This window comes from Pteropus vampyrus, unplaced genomic scaffold (genome assembly GCF_000151845.1).
Source record: "Pteropus vampyrus isolate Shadow unplaced genomic scaffold, Pvam_2.0 Scaffold19, whole genome shotgun sequence".
NCBI lineage: Eukaryota > Metazoa > Chordata > Mammalia > Chiroptera > Pteropodidae > Pteropus > Pteropus vampyrus.
In genome coordinates, this window is record NW_011888800.1 from 528,487 (window position 1) to 548,838 (window position 20,352).

General features: G+C 41.7%; 1 protein-coding gene across 1 annotated transcript in view; it reads right to left on the reverse strand.

Annotated features, from left to right (window-relative positions):
- Positions 1–20,352, reverse strand: part of RYR3 (ryanodine receptor 3) — a 346,270-nt gene that overhangs the window by 10,208 nt on the left and 315,710 nt on the right. Inside the window, exons 85-97 of the mRNA XM_023527702.1 lie at positions 20,128–20,256; positions 18,580–18,684; positions 16,734–16,815; positions 14,753–16,080; positions 12,818–12,876; positions 11,997–12,168; positions 10,761–10,847; positions 9,354–9,554; positions 6,367–6,497; positions 3,084–3,126; positions 2,480–2,607; positions 1,996–2,056; positions 1,546–1,692 (exon numbers count right to left, since the gene is read on the reverse strand). Of these exons, the coding sequence (XP_023383470.1) occupies positions 1,546–1,692; positions 1,996–2,056; positions 2,480–2,607; positions 3,084–3,126; positions 6,367–6,497; positions 9,354–9,554; positions 10,761–10,847; positions 11,997–12,168; positions 12,818–12,876; positions 14,753–16,080; positions 16,734–16,815; positions 18,580–18,684; positions 20,128–20,256 (2,673 nt within the window). The remainder of the gene's footprint in view (positions 1–1,545; positions 1,693–1,995; positions 2,057–2,479; positions 2,608–3,083; positions 3,127–6,366; positions 6,498–9,353; positions 9,555–10,760; positions 10,848–11,996; positions 12,169–12,817; positions 12,877–14,752; positions 16,081–16,733; positions 16,816–18,579; positions 18,685–20,127; positions 20,257–20,352) is intronic.

Consider the following 20,352-nt stretch of genomic DNA (forward strand, 5'->3'; position numbering starts at 1 on the left):
AAGAAACATTGACTGTTGCTACTACCAGAAACCTAGAAGAAATAAACCTAATACCTGATGATCTAGCATCTTCCATTTTAGAATGATTAAAGGTCAACTTGGCTTTTTCTTCTGTTTGGAATTTTTGTATTTTTTTTTAAGTTGTACAACCTCATGATTTAATATATGCATACATTGTAAAATGATGACAGCATTCAATATACCCATCACCTCATACAGTCACTATCTGTGTGTGTGTGATGAGGACACTTAAGATCTACTCTTAGCAGATTTCAGGTATACAATATAGTATTTCTAATCATAATTACCATGCTTTACAGTAGAGCCCCAGAATTTATTCATCTCAACTGGAAATTTGTACTCTGACCAACGCTCCCCATTTCTCTCACCCTCCAGCCCTCGGCCACCACTATTCTTCTCTGTATCTATGAGTTGACCTTTTTTAGATTTCACATGTAAGTGAAATCGCACAATATTTGTTTTTCTATGTCTGGCTTATTTCACTTAGCATAATGCCTTGAAAGTGTATCTGTGTTACAAATGACAGGTTTTCCATTTTTATGATTGAATAATATTCCATCATATGTATATGCCACATTTTCTTTATATGTTCTTTCATTGATGGACACTTAGGTTGTTCCCATATCTTGGCTATGGTGAATAATGCTTTAGTGAACATTGGAGTGTAGGTATTTCTTCAAGATACTTACTTCATTCCCAGAAGTGGGATTGCTGGGTCATATAGCAATTCTATATTTAATTTTGTGAGGAACCTCCACACTGTTTTCCATAATGGTTGTACACATTTTAACTTCCTTCTCTTCTCCCTCTGCTATACAGAAGTTTAGAGATGTGAGAGAACATGTCTCATTCATGGAATTGCATTTAATGTGGAATGAAATGCTAAGGGGTTTGAGTTTGTTGACAGAAGGAGTCATGAGAAGATTTTAATCAAGGGATTCACCCTGACAGTACTGTAGAAAACAGACTGGATGTGGCAATGACTGTATAAATACATCTTTTAACGTTTACTATGTCTGTATATAGACATACAGCTATATCAACTTTTCAACTTTCTGTATATATAGACATATACACATACATAGCTATTTATGTGTGTGTGGGTATACACATGTCTAAATCATTGGTTCTTAGTTGAAAGCGTGCATCAGAAGTACCTGGAGAGTTTTCTAACTATATATGACCACTAGCTAACCCCCAGTGAGTATAGCAGATCCATGGAGGAAGAGGTAGATCTGCAAAAGTTCTCCACAGTGATCTGATATGTCCATCACCTCCTTTCTTCCTCCTCTTCCCTGGTTGATCTAAACGTTAGGGGTTTCTGAACCAAGGCCTTACGCCTCTTCAATGATGGCTATAATTTTAATTGGCTGCAATTTTATAAAAACAATCGCTCTTAATTCAAAGGGGTATTATACACGATGACACACACCTTCCTGTCATACACTAGTTGTATTACCTGTGTTATTTTTTTCCTACCCATATCTAGATCCATCCTGTTCTGCATTAGTAGAAACCCAATACCTGTTTGCCATTGTGAGTTACAGATGACAGAATAGTCCTCAGTGTCTTGAAGCCCATGGCGATGTCCAGCAGATGAGCAGCGAAGAAGAAGTTATTGTAGTGGCCAAGGATGGACATGGTTGTGTACCAGGCAAGGTAGAGAAAGGACTGTGGAGATAGAAGACATTTTAGCAGCTTTTCAGGCATTCATGTCTCCTGATGTGCTCATCGAACCATTTTTTTCTCATCTTTAGGGAGAGAGGATACAGGTTTTTAGAATTGCCAAGTGAAACCACATCTGTCTTACACTACTGCACAGAGAAAAGTGTCCCCAGCACCGTTCAGGCTCTCTGTCTTTGGAGTAATCCCTGAATCTTTCTGGGAATCCTCCCTAGCTTGCTTCCCTGTGGCATCTACTGACATCCCTTAACCCAGGGTATAGAATATTGTTTTTCCAGATGCCATACTTACGTTGTCAGTAAAAACAACTCCTAGTTTCCAGATATGGTACTTCATGTCGATGGAACTTAGCCTAAAGGGGGACAAATAATTTAAAAACATAAATGTCAAGATTTAGTTAAGTGTTTAATAAGAGGGGCAAAATTAGGTTTGTTTGTTTTTCTCTCAGGTTTAATAATCTAAATACGGCTCTGAGCTTTATGAAGTTGTATGTGTTCCTCATGAGACCAAGAATGGGTGAATCACACACACATCCTGAAATTTTAATTAGTCTTTCTCTTTCAGCTCTATCAGGCATAAAAGCTGATAGGTCCTTAAATTTTTAAAGCAGTGTTCTCGCAATATGTTAGAATCTAGAAGAAACACATCAGCCAGACTAGAGCCTGAGAAAACAGATACGATTGAGATTTTTTTCCCCCTAGCATAGTGAAAAGGGCTGGAAAATCAAAGGATCCACTTTAGCTGGACTTTGGATTTGAATTCCTAAGCTCTGTACCATGACACTAGAGACGCCGCCTCTGCTTTCGTCTCTTCTACTGGGCTAAAGTCAAGGGCATTTTTGTCCAAACCCAGGAGTTCAGCAATGCGTTCTGCTCCATAAAGATCTCCATACTTGTTGATCACCTAAAGCAGAAAGGATGACAGGGTGAGTTTGGGCCACGTGTCACCATCAATATTGTCTCTAGTCCCAGTATCTTAAGAGTTTTGCTACACTGGACTCTTCCAAGAGGTTAATAAAATTATGATTCAAAATGTAACAAGAAAATAAAGAGAAAAAAATATGCTCCCCCCCCAAAAAAAAACCAGAAACGATAATGGCAATTAAGTGAAAACTGCTTTTCAAACTGATACTTTTTTGGGAAGTGAGAAAAAACCTAGTATGCAGAAAACAATGATTATTTTAAGCTGTTTAAGGCAGATGAGTATAGGCATGGAGCCAATAACCTACACATGTTCATGTAAAACCCCTTCTATGACTTAATGTTCTCGAGAAACCATCATAAAAGTAACATCAAATTTATTCATGTTTGTATATGGAAAACAAAATCTATTACATTTCTTTGTTGGTGATGGAACTCACCCCCACTGAAAGGGCATACCTTTCTCTTTACAAACTTGTCCCAATAGTTATTAGGAAAAGATCTGAAAAAGAAAATGAAAAAGGGAGTCTCTTAACATCAAGGCAAGCACATCAACTAACTGCAGTTTGAGTGTCTGAATCTGTAATTCCTTTTTGGTTTTTGTCCTGCTCATTGAAGAATTCGATACCTGATTGAAGTTCAGAGTCACCACAGGACTAACTGATTTATGGTTCCACTGCTTTGTACTGACTTCTAAAACGCTTGGAAAGCCCCTCTGCATTTTCTACCTCAAAATTATGGTGAAGAGCCAGGAATTGTGATGACGGGATTCAATAGAAGCAGATAGATATTTATGGATCCCAATATAATCAGAAGCGGAATCCTGTAGGAAAACATACATTCATCCTTCATTCATTGAGTACCTAGTTTATGTCAATAACTGGGGTAGGTGCTGGGGATACAGTGGTACAACGTATAGACAAAGTCCCTAACTATATGAAGTTTGCGGTCTGAGAATTTCTATAGGGGTTTTCTTAACTCTATTCTCCATTCCCATATAATTCCTGGGGGATCTGCATTCCTCAGTGAATTACATCCCTTTCTCCTTTGGAGGTGGTTCCCTATAACATCTCATACCTAACCCCACCACCACCCAAGGGGTCTTCTTTCTTCTGCCTGGCAGCTTCTACCAGTTTCACTGCAGGTAGTTTCCTACTGTTAAAGGCCAGAAACAACTGTCACTTTCCGATGTGTTGTCAAAAACCATTTAAAATATTTCGTTCCTCTCTAGCATGACTGACCCTTCCTGGGAGGGTTGCTTGTGAGGCTAGATCACAGCCACGGAACTTCTGGCCCTTGGTACATGCATCCTTAACTTCTGTTTTCCTTTAGTCTTTGTTAGATCTTGGACACAAAGCCCCCTATTCTAGAAACCACCCAAGTTCATGGCGAGGAAGTGGGAGCCTCCCTCTGTTCATGGACCTCTCAGAAGAATGTCCTTGGCAAATGCCACCCGTGCCCAAGAGGGAGGCAATCTTTTAAAAAAATTTTTTTTTTATAGTTAAAACAGTTTCTTTGTCTTAAACATCCAAATGCCACTTAAAAGCAATGAACAAATGCTGGGTTTACAGAGTAAACTGCTAATCAATTTTATCTCTGGGGGGATGGAGATAATTATGTTGACTTTCTTCTTTGTATATTTTTCTGCTACTTGATATTTTTTCATGTATTTCATTTTGTTTCTAAAAACAACAACAACAACAACAACAAGTAAAAACCAAGCCAGGCTTCCTCTGTCCACACTGATATCTCTCCTTTATACAAATGGTCCATAACGTATTACAGCCTTGGTCACATTTTGTTGGAAGTGGAAAATTCCACAAGTAGTAAAGGGCCATTGACCAAAGGCTCTGGGCAAGACCCTTTTGCAGATGACCTCACTTTGCTCTGAGCATTTTTGTCCCCTGACTAGGTATGTAAGCTCCTTGAAAGTAGAAACCATATTTTTACTTGGTTATATTCCTTAAAGGCGGGGGTAGACAAAAGAAACTTCAGAAGGGAAATTCTTAAATAAATGATAACTCTATACGTGAATGGTCAAGAAAAATAGTATAAGTTGCTCCACCTCTTTAGAAATCAGGGAAATGCACAATGAGATGCCCTGCACACCTACCAGATTAGCAAAACTATCTGACAACAAGTGCTGGCAGGAAGGCAGAGAGCAAGACAGTGTTGATTGGAAGGTAAATTGGGACAGACATTTGCATAACCTACTTACTGTTCAGCAAATTTTTCTGCTGGGTCTCTACTCTAGACAGACTGTGCATGAATTATAAAAATGTTCACTGTAGCACTGTTTTTAATAGCCAGAAACTGAAAACACTTGAAATATCCACTGTTGGGAAAGTGGATAAATACACGATAATATACTCAAAATGAGTTTTGAAAATGACAAAGCCATGGCTACACCTATCAACATAGGTGAGTTCTCAGACATAGTACTGAACAAACAATTCAAATGACAGTACAATACACATAGTATAATTCCATTTATATAAAGTTAAAAAATAGTCAAAATGAAACAATATCTAGGGACACATACCTAAATGGTAAAACTATAAACAAAAACGAAAGAATGAATATCCCCGAAGTCAGGAAAGCAGTGTGCTGGGGGCTTGGGGGATATGATCAAGGAGGATAACGTCTAGGACTTTGAAGTTTTCAGCAATGTTCCATTTTTTAACCTTTGTAGTTCATTTTATAATACTTTAAACATATACATACATTTATCTTTATATGTATCTTTAACAATATTAAAATATTAAAACAAAGCTCTCCATGATATATAGTTAACTGAAAACAACAGGTTACAAAGTATGACATGCTCTATGATGCCATTACTGTGGAAAAAATTTACGGCTCATGTATCAAAAAATTTTAAAACAGTTATGAATAGTTATTTTAAACATTTATGCATTTTCCTACTCATGGACATTTAAGCCAGTTCAAATTTAAAAAATTAGCAAATGTCCTCGGGACACGGTAATGTTCTTGTCTCATTACCTCTCTAGGATAAATTTCTGGAAACTGAACTGCATTTTTACAGGGACTGTTAGGCCATTACACCTTGTGCTACAGACATAAGCATTATGGATAATTGCAGAAAGCTTACCAAAGAATTAAATTACTTAATATCCCCAAGTTTCTGTACAGTAATGACACAGGGTCAGAAACAGGCTTAGTAGCTTTCCTTATTTGAAGAGACTGGCAGAGACCAGGAACAGGCCTTTGATTTGCATGCTCACTTTTTTTCCCTAAGAGTAGAGTCTTGTCCTTCTAGGGACTATTTTAGAAAGTTCAGCTGTGCTTTTCTAGAGCTGCCTCTCTGTTTGCCCGACCATCTTCGGATAAGGAGCAGTTTTATTCCCCCAGGGGTCTTGGTTCTTGTTTCTAGATGTGCATATTTTAATTGGCACAGCTCGGAGTTTCAACATGGTCACCTTTGTTTACCTAACTAGCCCTATTTCGTTTCTTTCAGAACATTATCTTGCAACTCTCATTTTCACAATTGTGAATGCACCGGCATGAAATGGCCATTTTTTAAATAGAGAAAGGGAATGAATAACGGGAATGAAAAGGGAATGAGAAAGGGAATGATGTCTACCGTGTGCCTGGCACTGGGCCAAGCATGAATACTCTGACTGTAGGAGATGGTAGTCTTATCCCTCTATTACTGAAGAGGAAACTAAGGCTTAGAAGGCTTGATTTCCTTGGGTGTGTGTGAGTGTGGGTGGGTACTTACGGTGTGTTGATTACCAAGCGGTCCCATTGCCCCTTGATGTCATCTTCAGATGGTTGTTCAGTGATATATAGGCCATCAAACTCCAGCTTCCTGGCAATTTCTTTTTCCCTTTTGAATACAACCAAAGGGACCTAGGAATGGGAAGACACTGGTAACTTAGAGAAGGCTTTCTAATTAAAGCACCCTTTCTCAAGCATTTCTTACAAATCAGCCTTCCCGCTACAATCTCTTTGAAGTAGGATTCTTAGGGTACCTAATTGGAGGTCCAAAGTCATGTCTCTTCTCACTTTGGCTAATACACCCCCCTTTTCAAAAGCTGATGTGATTTGGGCCACCATTTAAGGTTTGGGTAAACGGCTGATATTAATGCAAACTGGATGCCTTGACCTGTCCAGGTGAGAAGGCCATATTTAGATGAGCCCCTGGGCCATGAGTTAGTCTCCTAAGACTTCTAGGCTGGAGCTAAACTACTCTAGGAATTGATTGGTCAGCCACAGGAATACCGTGAAAAATTCCAACTCCCTTCTATGGCTAGGATCATAGTTATCTTATGGCTTTGAAGTCTGGTTAATGAAACATGGTTTGATAGAATGAGAGGGCTCACTGGACCATGCACATAGCCTTTTGGTATTGAGGTTTTCTTCCTGAGATTCTTTCCCAGAATTCCTGCCAGGGAGAAGCACACTTATTTGTTCTCAACTCTCTTTCCCCATTCTCTTATAGTTCTAGCTTTAGACTAGATACAGTAGCATGGCTATAAAGACCTACAACCAAAGAGGTACACAGGAAAGGGTGGGAAAATAATCCACTTGCCTCAACCATCACCCCCCCCGCCCTCCCGCCCCACACTTTAAACACAGGACAGAGTTAGTGAGATCAGAGGATACTATTGAAATCCCAGAAGTCAGAATAGCCAGAGCTCTCGCCAGAAAAGCTGAATTCAGACAGAACCAGGCCTTCTCATTCAGCTGGGAAGCCACTGGTTACTTAGCAACATCCTCGAGACCTTGGGCTCCAAACTCATTCCCAATAACTCTTTCCCAATGCTCACGAAATCCATAGGCTCTACGCAGTCTCTTTATTTTCAAGACAAAAAGACAAAATTTAGATCATGATTTGTAAAGTTATCTCTTGCTCTTTTTTCTTTAAAACAATGAAATAACACTGAGGAAATAAAGGATTAATGATAGGAAGGTGACAAAGGCTAATAATAGGCATTGCACACCATGAGGAATCGATGATTTCTGTCAGTTAATGGATGATGTAGGAGGGGAAGCGAAGATAAAGCTACGCTGACTAATTTATGCTGTATTTTGAAATGACTCAATAACAATAATAATAATAATAATATCAAGTTTCAGAGCAGTACTGATCTCTGGGATTCAAAGCATTCCCCCCTTCAATCTCCTAAGAGTTTGTATAGCCTTGTAAATAGGACTTGTCCATTTTTATTCCCTAGGCAGTGTTTCTTTTGTTTTCTCTAGGTCAGTAGTATATCTGCACCCCATCCAACAAGATGAGCACTAGGACTGTGACCTAAGGAACAGTAACTAACGCACTCCAGCATTACTATGTCTGGTCCTCTGAGTACTTTCACACATATTAAGCCATTTAATCCTCCCAGCAACTTTTAGGGGTTGGTGGTATTATAATACTCATTTTTACAGAGGAAACAGAGGAACGGCATAGTTAGGGGCCGAGCTATGAGTTCATCCCAGGCAGCCTGGCTCCAGAAACTGTGCTTTTACTGTGGCAGTAGAGTCCTCGGGGTGGTTTAGGGGATGTGGTCTCTCTAGCAGGGTAACTGGACTTACTACATGATGCTGGGGGAAGTGAGGGCCACAAAGATAGGAATATATTTCCTGGACTCTTCCCAGGGAGAAGTTGGCCTGGTGAACAGCCAAAGAGACTTCCCACTAAAGTAAGAAAAATGTAATGAGAAAAAAAAGTGGTATAATAGAAAAAGAACTGGACTTAGAGCACCAAAAACAGAATGAAGACTGATGTAACTGGTGGCGGCCCCAATAAATGCGGTCTCCTGGCATTCATGCCCTTGTGTACTCCTCAGCACCTTGTGCAGCAATGAATCTGGGCTGGCCCTGGACTTGCTTTCACCAATAGAATGCTGGAGAAATGACACTGTGCCAGTTCTGGGTCTAAACCTTAAAAAGGGCTAGCAGCTTTCACTTTTGTGCATCATATGCAAGAAGTCCAGCTACCTAGCTGGAGAGAGAACGTGGAGGGGCTGCATGGAAAGGGCAACACCCTGACTGTAAACAGAGAGGCCCAGCTACCCTGGCAGAGCCCAGCCTGCCAGCCATTCCCTTGCCAACGTGCCAGCATGAACGAGCGCCATCGTGGACAGTCTGACCCGGCTGAGCCCCCAGATGATGGCTGATGCAGCCACCTTCGCACAGAGCAGAGAAACTGCTCAAATGTGCCTGTCTAGCCGGTCCACAGAATGAGAGAAAGAACATATCATTTTAAGCCACTAAGTTTTGGGGTGATTTGTTATGCAGCAATAGGTAACTGAAACAGTAACTGATCAAATTTTCTTCTGATATCTCAAATAGTTAAAACCTAATAATTTTTGAAAGATGAAAAGCATTCCTATAAAAATTCCAACATAAATTCAAAGATCAGAAGAACGTCTCATTACTAGTTCCACAGATGACTTAGCTTGAAGATTTTAATTCTGTGAAATTCAGTAAGCGGTGCCTGAAATGGGGCTCGTAGAGCAAGGCTTCTCAAACTGGAGTGTGAATACAGATCATCTGGAGAGGTTATATTGCAGATTCTGACTTAAAAGGCCTGGGATGGGGCCCAAGATTCTGTGGGTCTAACCAGCTGCTAGGTGATACCCACGCTGTTGCTTCACAAACCTTAGCCTATCAGCAAAGCCTTGGCGAACAAAGGGCTGGCTCGGTTCAAACATGAGGCTTCTTCCCCAAGGAGTCAGATTAGATTCAGAGTGGCCAGCAACTCACCTTCAGGCAGTAATAGCCCACCACGCAGACTAAAGAGATGACGGTGTGGATAACGGCCAGAGCCCGCAATGTTGGTGCCATATACCCAGTGCTCTCCTGCAGGACAAAGAACACCATCGCTTCTTCCTCTTCCTCGTCATTAAAGGAATGCCACAGGTTCGCGATGTCCTCTGCCTCTTCTTCTAAAGGTTCTTCAGTGACCTGGTCCAGGACACATGCACTCTTATAAACACCAGAAAGAGCCTCTGACACTTGGCTCTTCCCACACACTTTATATTGCTAGCATATGCGGAGCGGGTCAGCATCACTTGCTGAGTGAACGGGGAACCCTCAGTATCTGTAATAATTGCAAATAAAATTTTCAAGAGACAAAAACCTATCTTGGGGAAAAGCAAAATTTTTTTAAATCAGGGAAGTTTTTCTATATATATGCTATAATCCCTGTACCTACAATCCCTGTAACATCTGAAATGCTGTGGCCTGAGAGGAGGTTAAGACAAACATGCGCACGCACAAGTGTACACACACACTCAACATTTTCCATTCTTTTGTAGATGCCGTTAACGCTCATGGCTTCAACTGCCATTCTTACACACACTCCCAAATCTACACCTCTGAGGCTTCCATCCTGTAGCTTCAACTGTCTGCTGGCTACCTTCACCTGGATGCTGTCTGCAGTCACTTCAACCTCATTATGTTTAAAATCAAGTCTTGCCACACCCCTCTACACTTCCATTTTTCTTCTACAGGCAATAGAAAGCCATTAGTTCATTGAGTGGAAGGTTGTTCTGAGTAGAAAGCAGTGTTATAAAAATTAGACTAGTGGTTTTAAGTAGGAAGGGAGAGAGGCAAGAGATAGAATAGCCAGTCTATGTTAAGAATCCAGGGCTTATCATTCATTAGTTCATGACACGAACATTTATTATGTGCTTACGGTGTATGAGACCAACATTCAAGTTCTTCGTTTATCTTGATTAGTCCCTCTTTTCCCATATCTAGAAACCAACTCCTGTTAATTCTTCCTTCATAATCGTTCTAACATGGGCTGACTATGATGGTTCTCTGTTACCTTATCCCTCAGGGAAAGAACTGTATTTATTACTCATTTTGTAATACCTCATAGTTCCTAATACAGGGTCTAGGACATAGTAGATTCCCAACAAATATCTGGAGAATTTATTAAGTTATAACTAGAAAAAGCCTGAATTACTGAAATAGTGTCCTAATTGGCCTCCCTTGCAAGCAGTCTCACCATTATTCCCATTGCTAAAGACAATATCCTTTTTAGAAGCCAATTTCTTAGAAATTTTTTAAGTATTAGAATCTTTGCTCTAATTTCTATTACTTTTTTTTTTTTTAAAAAAGTATACACTATGTTTAGCAAAAAACACCTGAATAAAATATCACCTTGTAAAAGAGCAGGATGAAGTTGATAGCGAAGGCTACAAACAGAGCAAGGAACCTCAGGTTGTAGAAATTTCTGGCCAAGTAGTGCTGAAAAGAAAAGCACAGGCAGAAGTCGAAGAGCTTTAGAAGGGAAAGAGAACTTCCCTCTCTCACACGGAAGATCTCTGGTTAGAAGTTCGCACAGGACGAGTCCTATCCTTTGGTAACCGCCCTTCTAGGACAATCCTGGCCTTCTTAGGACTTATTTTGGGGAGGAACCAGAAATGGTGATTTAAAAAATAGTTTAGAATGATGCTCAAAGGAACCCTGCTCCAGCTTATCGCTCAGGGAACCAAATGCCTAAATATGCCACCAGCAGAGGACTCAAATGCTACTATGAAGGTAGGTAGGCGGTGTGTGTGTGTGTGTGTGTGTGTGTGTGTGTGTGTGTGTGTGTGTGTGTGTGTGTGTACGCGAGCGCGCGCACTCCACACAGAAAGTAGTCTATTTGGAAATTAGGAATGATTCAGGCTCACAAAAGACCCCTACAGCTCCCACCCCGCATGCAGCCAGACTGTGGCCCAGGGTCCACGTCCCTTTTTAATTCATAGCCCCAGAACCTTTGCCTCCCCCATCTCAGGGGGTGCCATTCCCATTCTTGCTGCCATCTTCCTGGAAAACCCAGCATTTTAGGGCAGGAATGGTAGGTAGCTGCTTTGGGAAGGCTCTCAATCTTTCTGTGTAGGGACGCCCACCAATGGTGCTGGGGAAAGTGTCCTGGATATTAGTAACCCTGCCTCAGTGGGCAATTTGTCAGAGAAAGAATATCATTAACTGTGCTGAGGGCTGAGTGCATGTGCAATAACAAAGCTTTTGAGGACTCGTATGAGAACTTCACGTAACCATGTAATATTCTTTCTGCATGCCAAATGATCCACTACAGCTGAATTTTGGCCTAGGATTAGCTGCATCTCCACATGATACATATAGGACCAGCTAGAAAGAGGAATTCCCACTCCCTCGATGGGAGCGCCGGTCAGAGAGGGTATCACCACTGTTGGGCGGAGGAGCTGGAGTGCTTGGCTTTTTCATTTATCCTCTTTCTTTTCTCCAACACAAAAGGAACAGGCAGATAAACGAGAAGAGGAATGAGGACGTGAGGAAGCACAACTAACCAAATAGTGAAACGAAATCAGTGGCCACTTTGCTGAGGTCTGCCCTGGCCAACACCTGCACCAGTGGTGTTGGAGCGCTTACCAATAACTTGGTCTGATAGATTTCCAGCCCCTTAAAGAAATTGGCCATGAGGGCTTCAGGCTTCTCGACTTTCTGGCCACGCCGTCGCTTCTTCTTTTTGGTCACTTCTGCCCACAGGGCCTTGGCTTGCTCTCCTTCTCTGGCTGTGTCCTCCTTCTCCCCATCTTCCATGCTGCATGAACAAGGAACCCACTCAGCACGGAGGGCAGAGGGAGGCCTGGTCCAGGCAGGGAGACTGAATTAAAGAGGAACCTTTATTCCTTGCGGGGTGGGAACCTCAGGTCTTTATATCACCCCACAGTGCCTGGATCTCAACTTTGATGAGCCATGGTCATAGGTGCACATCAGTTATAAATAAGTATGTAGTCTTCTAAAATTCAGCTTGCCTTTTCCCTTTAGAAAAGTCTTTTATTTTTTAAGACTTCATTAATTAGCAATAATACCTATTCTTCTGTTTGCAGTAGGAATTAAATGAGATATTGCATAAAAGACCTTAGCACAGGGCCTGGCAATGTAATAGATATTGGATATACTGGACTTTGTCATCATTATAAGAAGTTGCAAAATGTAGGCGTTTGATAATTTGTTTGGCCAGATGGTGAAATTCTGGTCTACTAATAAGATTAAAAAGTTAACAAGATTAATAGAATGTGTTTATTGTATAGCTGGTGTTAAAGGAGATGTATCCAGGGTTTGCACAATATCTATTTCTCGTATTAACAGAAGTCAAGTTTTTTATTTACCACAGAAATAGAACAGTAGATGCTATCAAGAACTATCTACTATAGGATTGTGAGTACTCGAAGCTACCAAGAACTTACTCTGCCTTCTCAGGTTCTACTTTTCCTTCTGATTCATCTGCTGCTTTCATCTCTGCTGCCTAGACAAAAATAACAATCAGTCAAGTTTTCCTCAAATCAATGAGTTCACGGTGATGAGCCATATCGTTGGCCGTTTTCATCTCCTTGGTCAGAAGTCCCAATGGTTTTCTCTCATCATGCTTCTGCTTTTCTCAGGATCATGGAACCTAAGTGTCCCACTACATACCAAACTACTCTGGAGAGATGCCAAGACAAAGATTTCAAACTTGAAAACTCCATTGCCCTGCTGTTATTCAACTCAAAGAGAAAACTTGCGCTAGGACACTCAGAGCCCCGTGGCAGTGGTCCTGCTGTTGCATGGGGTCAGGGAGAGATGAAACACGGATCATAGCAGGCCCAATCCAGAACCCGCTTCCATCAGACAGGATAACCTGCCTTGTCTTCAGTCCTCTGACCACCACCCCCATCCCTCTGACTGATGTCCACTTAGAAATTCAAGCTCCTTACCAAGGTCTTCAAAGCCTACATGAGCATGGCCTGTCACTCCATTCTTGTCTTGTACCACCTGATTCGTTACCTCCTACATCCAAACACCAGACCTGATTTCCTTTCCTGTGGCGTTCCAAATCCTTCCCTAGGACCTTGATACTAGCCGCATCCTCTGCCTGGAGTACGGCTGCCCTGGCTTTCTACCTGCCTGCCAGTTTTTAGGACTTGGTTCAGATGACACCTTTTGGGAAGTCTCCTTGACCATCCTATACATATTAGGGCCCACATTCACTCTGTAACACATGTCCTCGTTCATTTGTTTTAGCACGTGTCATAAATGGTATTTATCTTATTTATTTGTCGTCTTCTTTGATTAGAAGTTAAGCTCTATTAAATTGAAAATGTTTTCTCTTCTGTTAACCAACCTATTGTCATGTCCTAGGAACATAGCCTGGTATGTAGCAGGCCTTGAATGAGTTTCTATTATTTATCGAGCTCTGTCTATGCCCTACCTCAGGGAACAAAGCAGAGTAAATACATTAATACTGTAAGAATGCCTATTATTCTGATGCTTCCTTCCTCGACTCTCCAAACCAGGTGAGTTTCTTCCTATACATGTCCCTAGCGCCTGGCATTCTTCCTTCCTAACATTCTTCATGCTTATACCGACTTGTGCAATGTCTGTCTTTTCCACTATTATAGGGACAGTGACTTTCTTATTCGCCACTATATTCTTGGAGCCCAAACCTGTGACAAGCACATAGTGAATGAATAAAAGTTGTCTTTGGGCTCTGATCTCTTCACACTTCTCTCCAAATTCTCTTTAATGCTATAATGCTGCTGTGAGTTGGATGCTACAACACAGGGAAACACCTATGACTGAGGGTTGACCAAGGGCTCACATCCACGACTATGACCACGACCAAGGGGCTCTGAATTACTATTACCTTATTCCCTTAATCTAGTTGACAGACTCGAAGTCCAGATTTTATAGTGGGTACATCACAAGAATGCATGTGTCCCAGGACGCTGTACTAAATCATAGGACATCATCTGGACATTTTGGGACACTGCAGTATTGTCTCAAGAAAAGTCTCTAATGCTATACTTTTCTATGCTTTCGGCTCACTGAATGAACCTGTCCACCATGAGAACTAACCCTCTAATAAAAGTGTGGAAGCAAAGCGAGTGTCACAGATCATCATCTTTGAACTCTACAGTGTAAACTGAAGACCACTAAGCAATTAGACACTGAGACAACCATGTACGTCTCACTCTCTCCAGGTATGGCAGAGCTGGAATTATAAGATCAGTGTAATCATAGGAGGGGTGGTGTCTAATACACTGTTGGCTCTTAGGGAATTGGTGTCCGTAACGACAAAGCTATAGTGGCAAGTCTTTTTCTGGGCATATTAAAGAAAGATGATGAAAACAAATTATGCTTACCTGTGCTTTCCTTTTCTTCCGTACAGTACTCTCTAGCGTAGGGGGTTCATCCTTGCCAATAATCTCAGAGAGGTCACCCAAACCCACTTCGGGCCCATGCTTTATGCCACCTTCTTTTTTTGAGTGGAATCCAAAAAGATCTGACATAATATCTGCATTTCCCTTCTCACCCTTTATGAAATGTACTAGTTCAGTGGTGATACCTGGCTCAGTCACTTCTGCCCTCTCGGCCTCCACAGCATCATCGTGGATACCAAATTGGGTCGGGTCAGGCATGTCCCCTAGGATCTTGGTCACCCTGATGTTCTTTGCCCCCTCAACCAGGCCCCCTCCAAACACCGTGTTCCAGAGGATCTGAAATATTCCTCCCAGTATGGTGAAGAACAGTTGGAATAGCCCCACGAACATCATCCAGAAGAAAGAAAAGAACACCCGCACCAGCTCCTTCACAGTCATCTTTTTCACCTTCCTGTACTGCTTCCTGAGGTTCTTCAGGGTTGCCCTCTTTAGAAAGTTGGCAACGTTTCTCTTCACCGAGGCACAGGCCATGGCGAACGCAGAGGCAGACTCAAAGGACTTTTTATCTTCCTCTTCACCCTCAATTTCCGAGGTGTAAGAAGAATCTTCATCTTCCTCCTCTTCTTCTGGCCTGTCGGCTGAGTCAGATTCAGAGATCTGTGATGCTAACTGCATTTCAAAGATGGTGTCTTCACAGAAGTTCACAAACAGTTCCATTTTTTCTTGCTCCCCACCTTCGTTGACAACATCAAAGATAAACTGTCGCTTAGATTCCTTCACTTGGGGCTTTTCCCACTGAGTTCGACTGGATTCACTGATCTCAAAATAAACACGCTCAATTTTCTTGGCCCCGCCCATAATCTCAATGCGTCCTAAGTATGGTTCGAAGTAATTTAGCACACTTTCTGCTGGGTCCAACAGACATTTAAGCCGAGAATCATTTGGCATATGCTCGGAGAGATTTGTCAATAACACTGCCACGTTAAACCCTATGTCCTTGGCCGGCTCGTGGAACCGGTCCACAAAATCAATGTAATTAAACATGTCATTCTCATCAGCTTCTGCACACGAAAGGAGAAACTCAATCTCTGACTGTGTGTACTGTTTTTGCCCTTCCATGGCCTTCTGGAATTCTTTTTTGGAGAGAATCCCTTTGCCATCTGGGTCATATTCTTTGAAGGTGTCTGAGCTGGTTAAGTCTTTAAGTTTCAAGAACATGTCAAAGAATTTCAAGATCATTTCTACATTGGTAGATGACTCTACCAGTGTGTCAACCATCTGCTTGCCAATAGTTCCATTTACCACATTTCCTGTGAGGCAGGTTCAAAAAGACATACAATTATATCAATAAACCCAAGCTACTGTGTAACTGGTCAGGTAGCTATTTTTAGAAGACTTCTATGCCAAATCAGTCAGCTCCTTACTGACCGTGGTGATTTGGAAATGGGCAGGGGGAGCAGCAAGCCATAAAGACTATACCACTAGGAGCCAAGTGGGAGAGAAACAAAGGGAGGAAGGAGATGGTGACACCAGTGCCTCTTATCTGGCCCGGGGCCTGGGAAGCGGTTTTGCTACCAGATTATTGGGGACACATAGGGATAAGTGGTGCCCCTCTCATCCCCTTAGACCTAGGAGGGTGCCTAACTAGATGGCTGGCATACACACTGGCAGCCAGATGTACTGAAAAGCAATGGGGAGAGGGAGAGGATAAGGAAGAGCAAAGCTTGGAGGAAAGTTTTCCCCAGTTCATTCTGGCTTTCCTATTGACATAAAATGAGTTGGTTTTGGCTTTGTCCATCAGACCACGTGCCCCTCACTCATTTTCTGTTGCTGAAAATTTGGCTTTCTAACCAATATCACACGGATCAATGACCTGCCAGAAGGATAATCTGTATGATTAGTACGGTTAGTGCTCGGACCAATTACAGTTGTGTGAATGCCTAGTTATACCAAACAGCCCAACCTTCCAGGAGGGACAGAAGCATCACCACCATGTCCTGAAGGAGATCCAAGAGTTCCTTCAGCAGCTCGATCTGACTGGAATCCTAGAACAGAAACAGGAGATACCCCTGAGCTATCTGATCCCTCGGCAAAGCACAGGGCAGTGAGCAAGAAGAGCCTGCTCTGGAAAGCTTAGGCGAAGGCTACATCAGTCTCAGGAATGAGCTCCCTTGTCATCGTGAACATGGACATCTTATTATCCACTGTTTGTAGTTTGGGAGGCTCGTTGTAGCAGGGCTCGGCCAATAACACTCCTTCATAGTTTTCCTTTTAGTAGCACGGTGTGGCAGATACACCACTTGTTGTCCAAAACTACTGAACAACCCAATACACCAAAGAGCCTTTAGGTATCTCTAGTAGTTTATATGGTTTGTTTTGTTTTGTTTTGTTTTGTTTTGTTTTGTTTTGTTTTATACTGGAAAAATACAAGTAAGCTTTTTTTGGGGAATATTTTGCAATCCAATTAAGGTATCAAGATTATAATCCAAGTGGGTTCTCCTTCATTTGAATGAATTAATTTAGATTCTGGATTAATTTAGGTTCTCCTGATTCTAGTTGGTGGTGATCTGGGGGTCACTGGTCCCTTAAAATGTTATATAATTGAAGCTATACCTCCGGATGGTTTCGAAACTAGTCTGTTTGGTTTTAATTTCAGCATCGCAGACAGGGCATTGCCAAGTCAACGCTCTGCTTTATACCCTCTGTCACAGAAGGAAAACAATCCTTGGCAGATCTGAGGTGGGCAAGCGGGAGGTGAGATTAAAAATGCATCTGGGCCACATTTCTTTTACAGACTTTCTCTCACGAAGACAGTTCTTTGTCTAGCCCTTCGAATTTCAGAGGGATTTCCCCCGCACCTTTCACAGCTATATACAAAAAAGAAGTGTAGAGTATTAGAGCTGGAAGAGACCTCAGAGATCATCTATTCTGACTCCCAATACCGATGATGACACAAAAAGCCAGAAAAGGGAAGTGACTTCCTGAAAGTCACCAGTCAGGCGGTGGCAGGACCAGGCTCTTATCTGGAGCCTCTACACTGCACTACACAGGAGTCTGTCAGCCGACATATTACTGCCGAATCAGCAGCCCACCCAAGAACTCTCTCCTCCCATAAGGCCAGAGTCAAAAGGGGAAAAAATGGAAGGGTTAAATAGCACATTCCAGAAGAGAGGAGGCAGATGTGACAGCCTTGAAAATTTTAGGTACACATTATTTAAATTAATGCTGCAAATGTTATTCTAATCAGCCTGAAAAACCCTGAAGTTCTCCCTCATGTGTTGCCATGGAGAGAGACGATCACCTACTGCATAGGCTACGTTTATTTGTTCATAATAAATGCTCCGAGCGATTACGATTCATCTTGCCAGAGAGATGGGGAGTGAGAAGGAAAGGCAGAGATGGGGAAAGAGGGGGAAGCAAAGGTGAGAGAGGAATATGTGAATTAAAGAGACATGCAGACATTTATTTGACAGATCAGACAGGGCTGATAGATTGTTATAAACTGACAAAGCACTGACAAGGAAGCAAAAGGGATTAGTACCATAAAGAGCAAATGTTGAGGCAATTATGAAAAGGGTAGGTTGGTGGGACACAAGGAAGGAAGCTGCATCCATGCAAAAGCCTGTCAGGGGAGGGGAGGACATTCATTCCTGTCTCCCATTTAGTCCCACAGTTTTAAAAATAAGACCTAATCTGCATGGCTCTTTCAGCCATTTGATCAAGCAGCCACATTCACAGTGGGAATACCAAGGAATAGGGGCTGACTTAGCATTTCACATCAATGACTCATCGGGGATGGACCACGGTACCTGAGAGAGTTTCATCTGCATGTTAGCAAATACATGGAGGAAGCCGACCACCGCGTCCCACAGCCTGCTGTGAGCCAGGCTCTGTTGGTTCCCAATGCAAGGGCCCTATGGAGAGGAAGACATCCTTACTTCACTTAAACATTGCGAACTGCTCTGAAACTTGCCCTAGGAAAAGCATTTGACACCAGCTTATATGAATGGAGAGCGCATTCTGAAAATCACATATTTTGTGCTCTGTATTTCCCCAAGGTATTACCCCTTCCCTATCAAAGAGGCCTATGTCTAGCAAAAGCCACTAGGAATTTCACAGTCTGGTGACTTCCAGAGGTTTTCTTTCAACCTCAGAATGTGCTCTTCAAATACAATCTTACACTGCAGAACATTATTTAAAAGAGTTAAATACTCTGTTTGAGACAGGGCTGAAGGGTGCTCCTGCTCACTCTCATCCACACCTTGGCCTCTACGAGGGGTTTGGAGGAACTCAGGTGTTCAGTGGAGCCCAATGTGAAAACCGGGCCCCAATACACCTATATCATTATCAGGCTTCATGTAAAATGCTTTGACCACATGGCTATCTATTCAAGTAAAAAAAAAATCTGAATAATCTTCCTGGTGTTCAACTACTTTTAGAATTTTCCTATCGTTAACCTGAACTTCAGGTATAATACCATCTCTATCTTTTCTGAAAGCCAAACACAGAGGGATGACAATTACTGGTTCGCATTTTCCACGCTCATAACTTTGCCTATTTTTGAAGATTACTGAACTGATATTTCTCTCTTAGTTTTGTGTTTCTTTTAATAAGCAAATATGATCTGAGTGTGCCAGTTGGTTAATCTTATGGATCTTTAAAAAATTATATAACATCACAGAGGACTGTGATATGGCTACTGATTTTAAAGCAACTTATGCCAAAATATGTCCTCCATTCCTTTTCACGGTAGCTAGTCCACTGTAGCCAACGAACAGAGAATGTTGTGAACAGAAAAAGAATGCCCCAAGATCTAGCTATTCGCCCTGAAATTCACTTTGTAGATTTAACAGAGTTTATGTGCTTCTGAAGTTATCTTTTCCATCAAGTTAATTTCTGACAAAGTCGCAGGATCTCGTGAATTCTGTTTTTAATCTCAAGACTCAAGGGTAACATCATTTATCTCTTTATTCTTTCATTCTATTAATCATTTCTCCACTCTCCATACCTTTGAACTTCTATGATGTGCTAGACATCGTGCTAGAAATGAACAATTTTAAATTGATTAAGAAGTTTTCTGTCAGCAAAATGTTTTTAGTCTGGGGGGAAGAAAAATGTAACTAGAGAAATGCAATAAAGTGCAACAACGCTATGAGGAGGTCACAGTGGGGGACCATAAATCATAGCTTCTCACGGAGTGTAGATATTACTGATTCCTATTTATCGATAAGAAATGCTGTCAGCAATGGGGCTGGATGCACAGTCCATATGTGCATTCAAATATTCTGTAGGGAATACAGAATATGGGGATGCTAAGAATGTTCTTTGTTTTCAAGCACGCACTGTGTAGCACATACCTGGATGTATTCTGTAAGAGAATTGAAAATTTGCTTGGTGACCGCCAGAGCTTTGGAAAAATTGTGCTGTCCAGATTCGTCAATGATGTCCTTCCCTGAATAATACCAGTAGAAATCACTGATCGATTCCTAAGAACAAACGAGTATAGTTTAGTGTTTCTCAGGCTTCAGCCAGTGTAGCTAAACCTAGGGTTCAGGAAGAGTATAAGAGAATCCTACATTTCC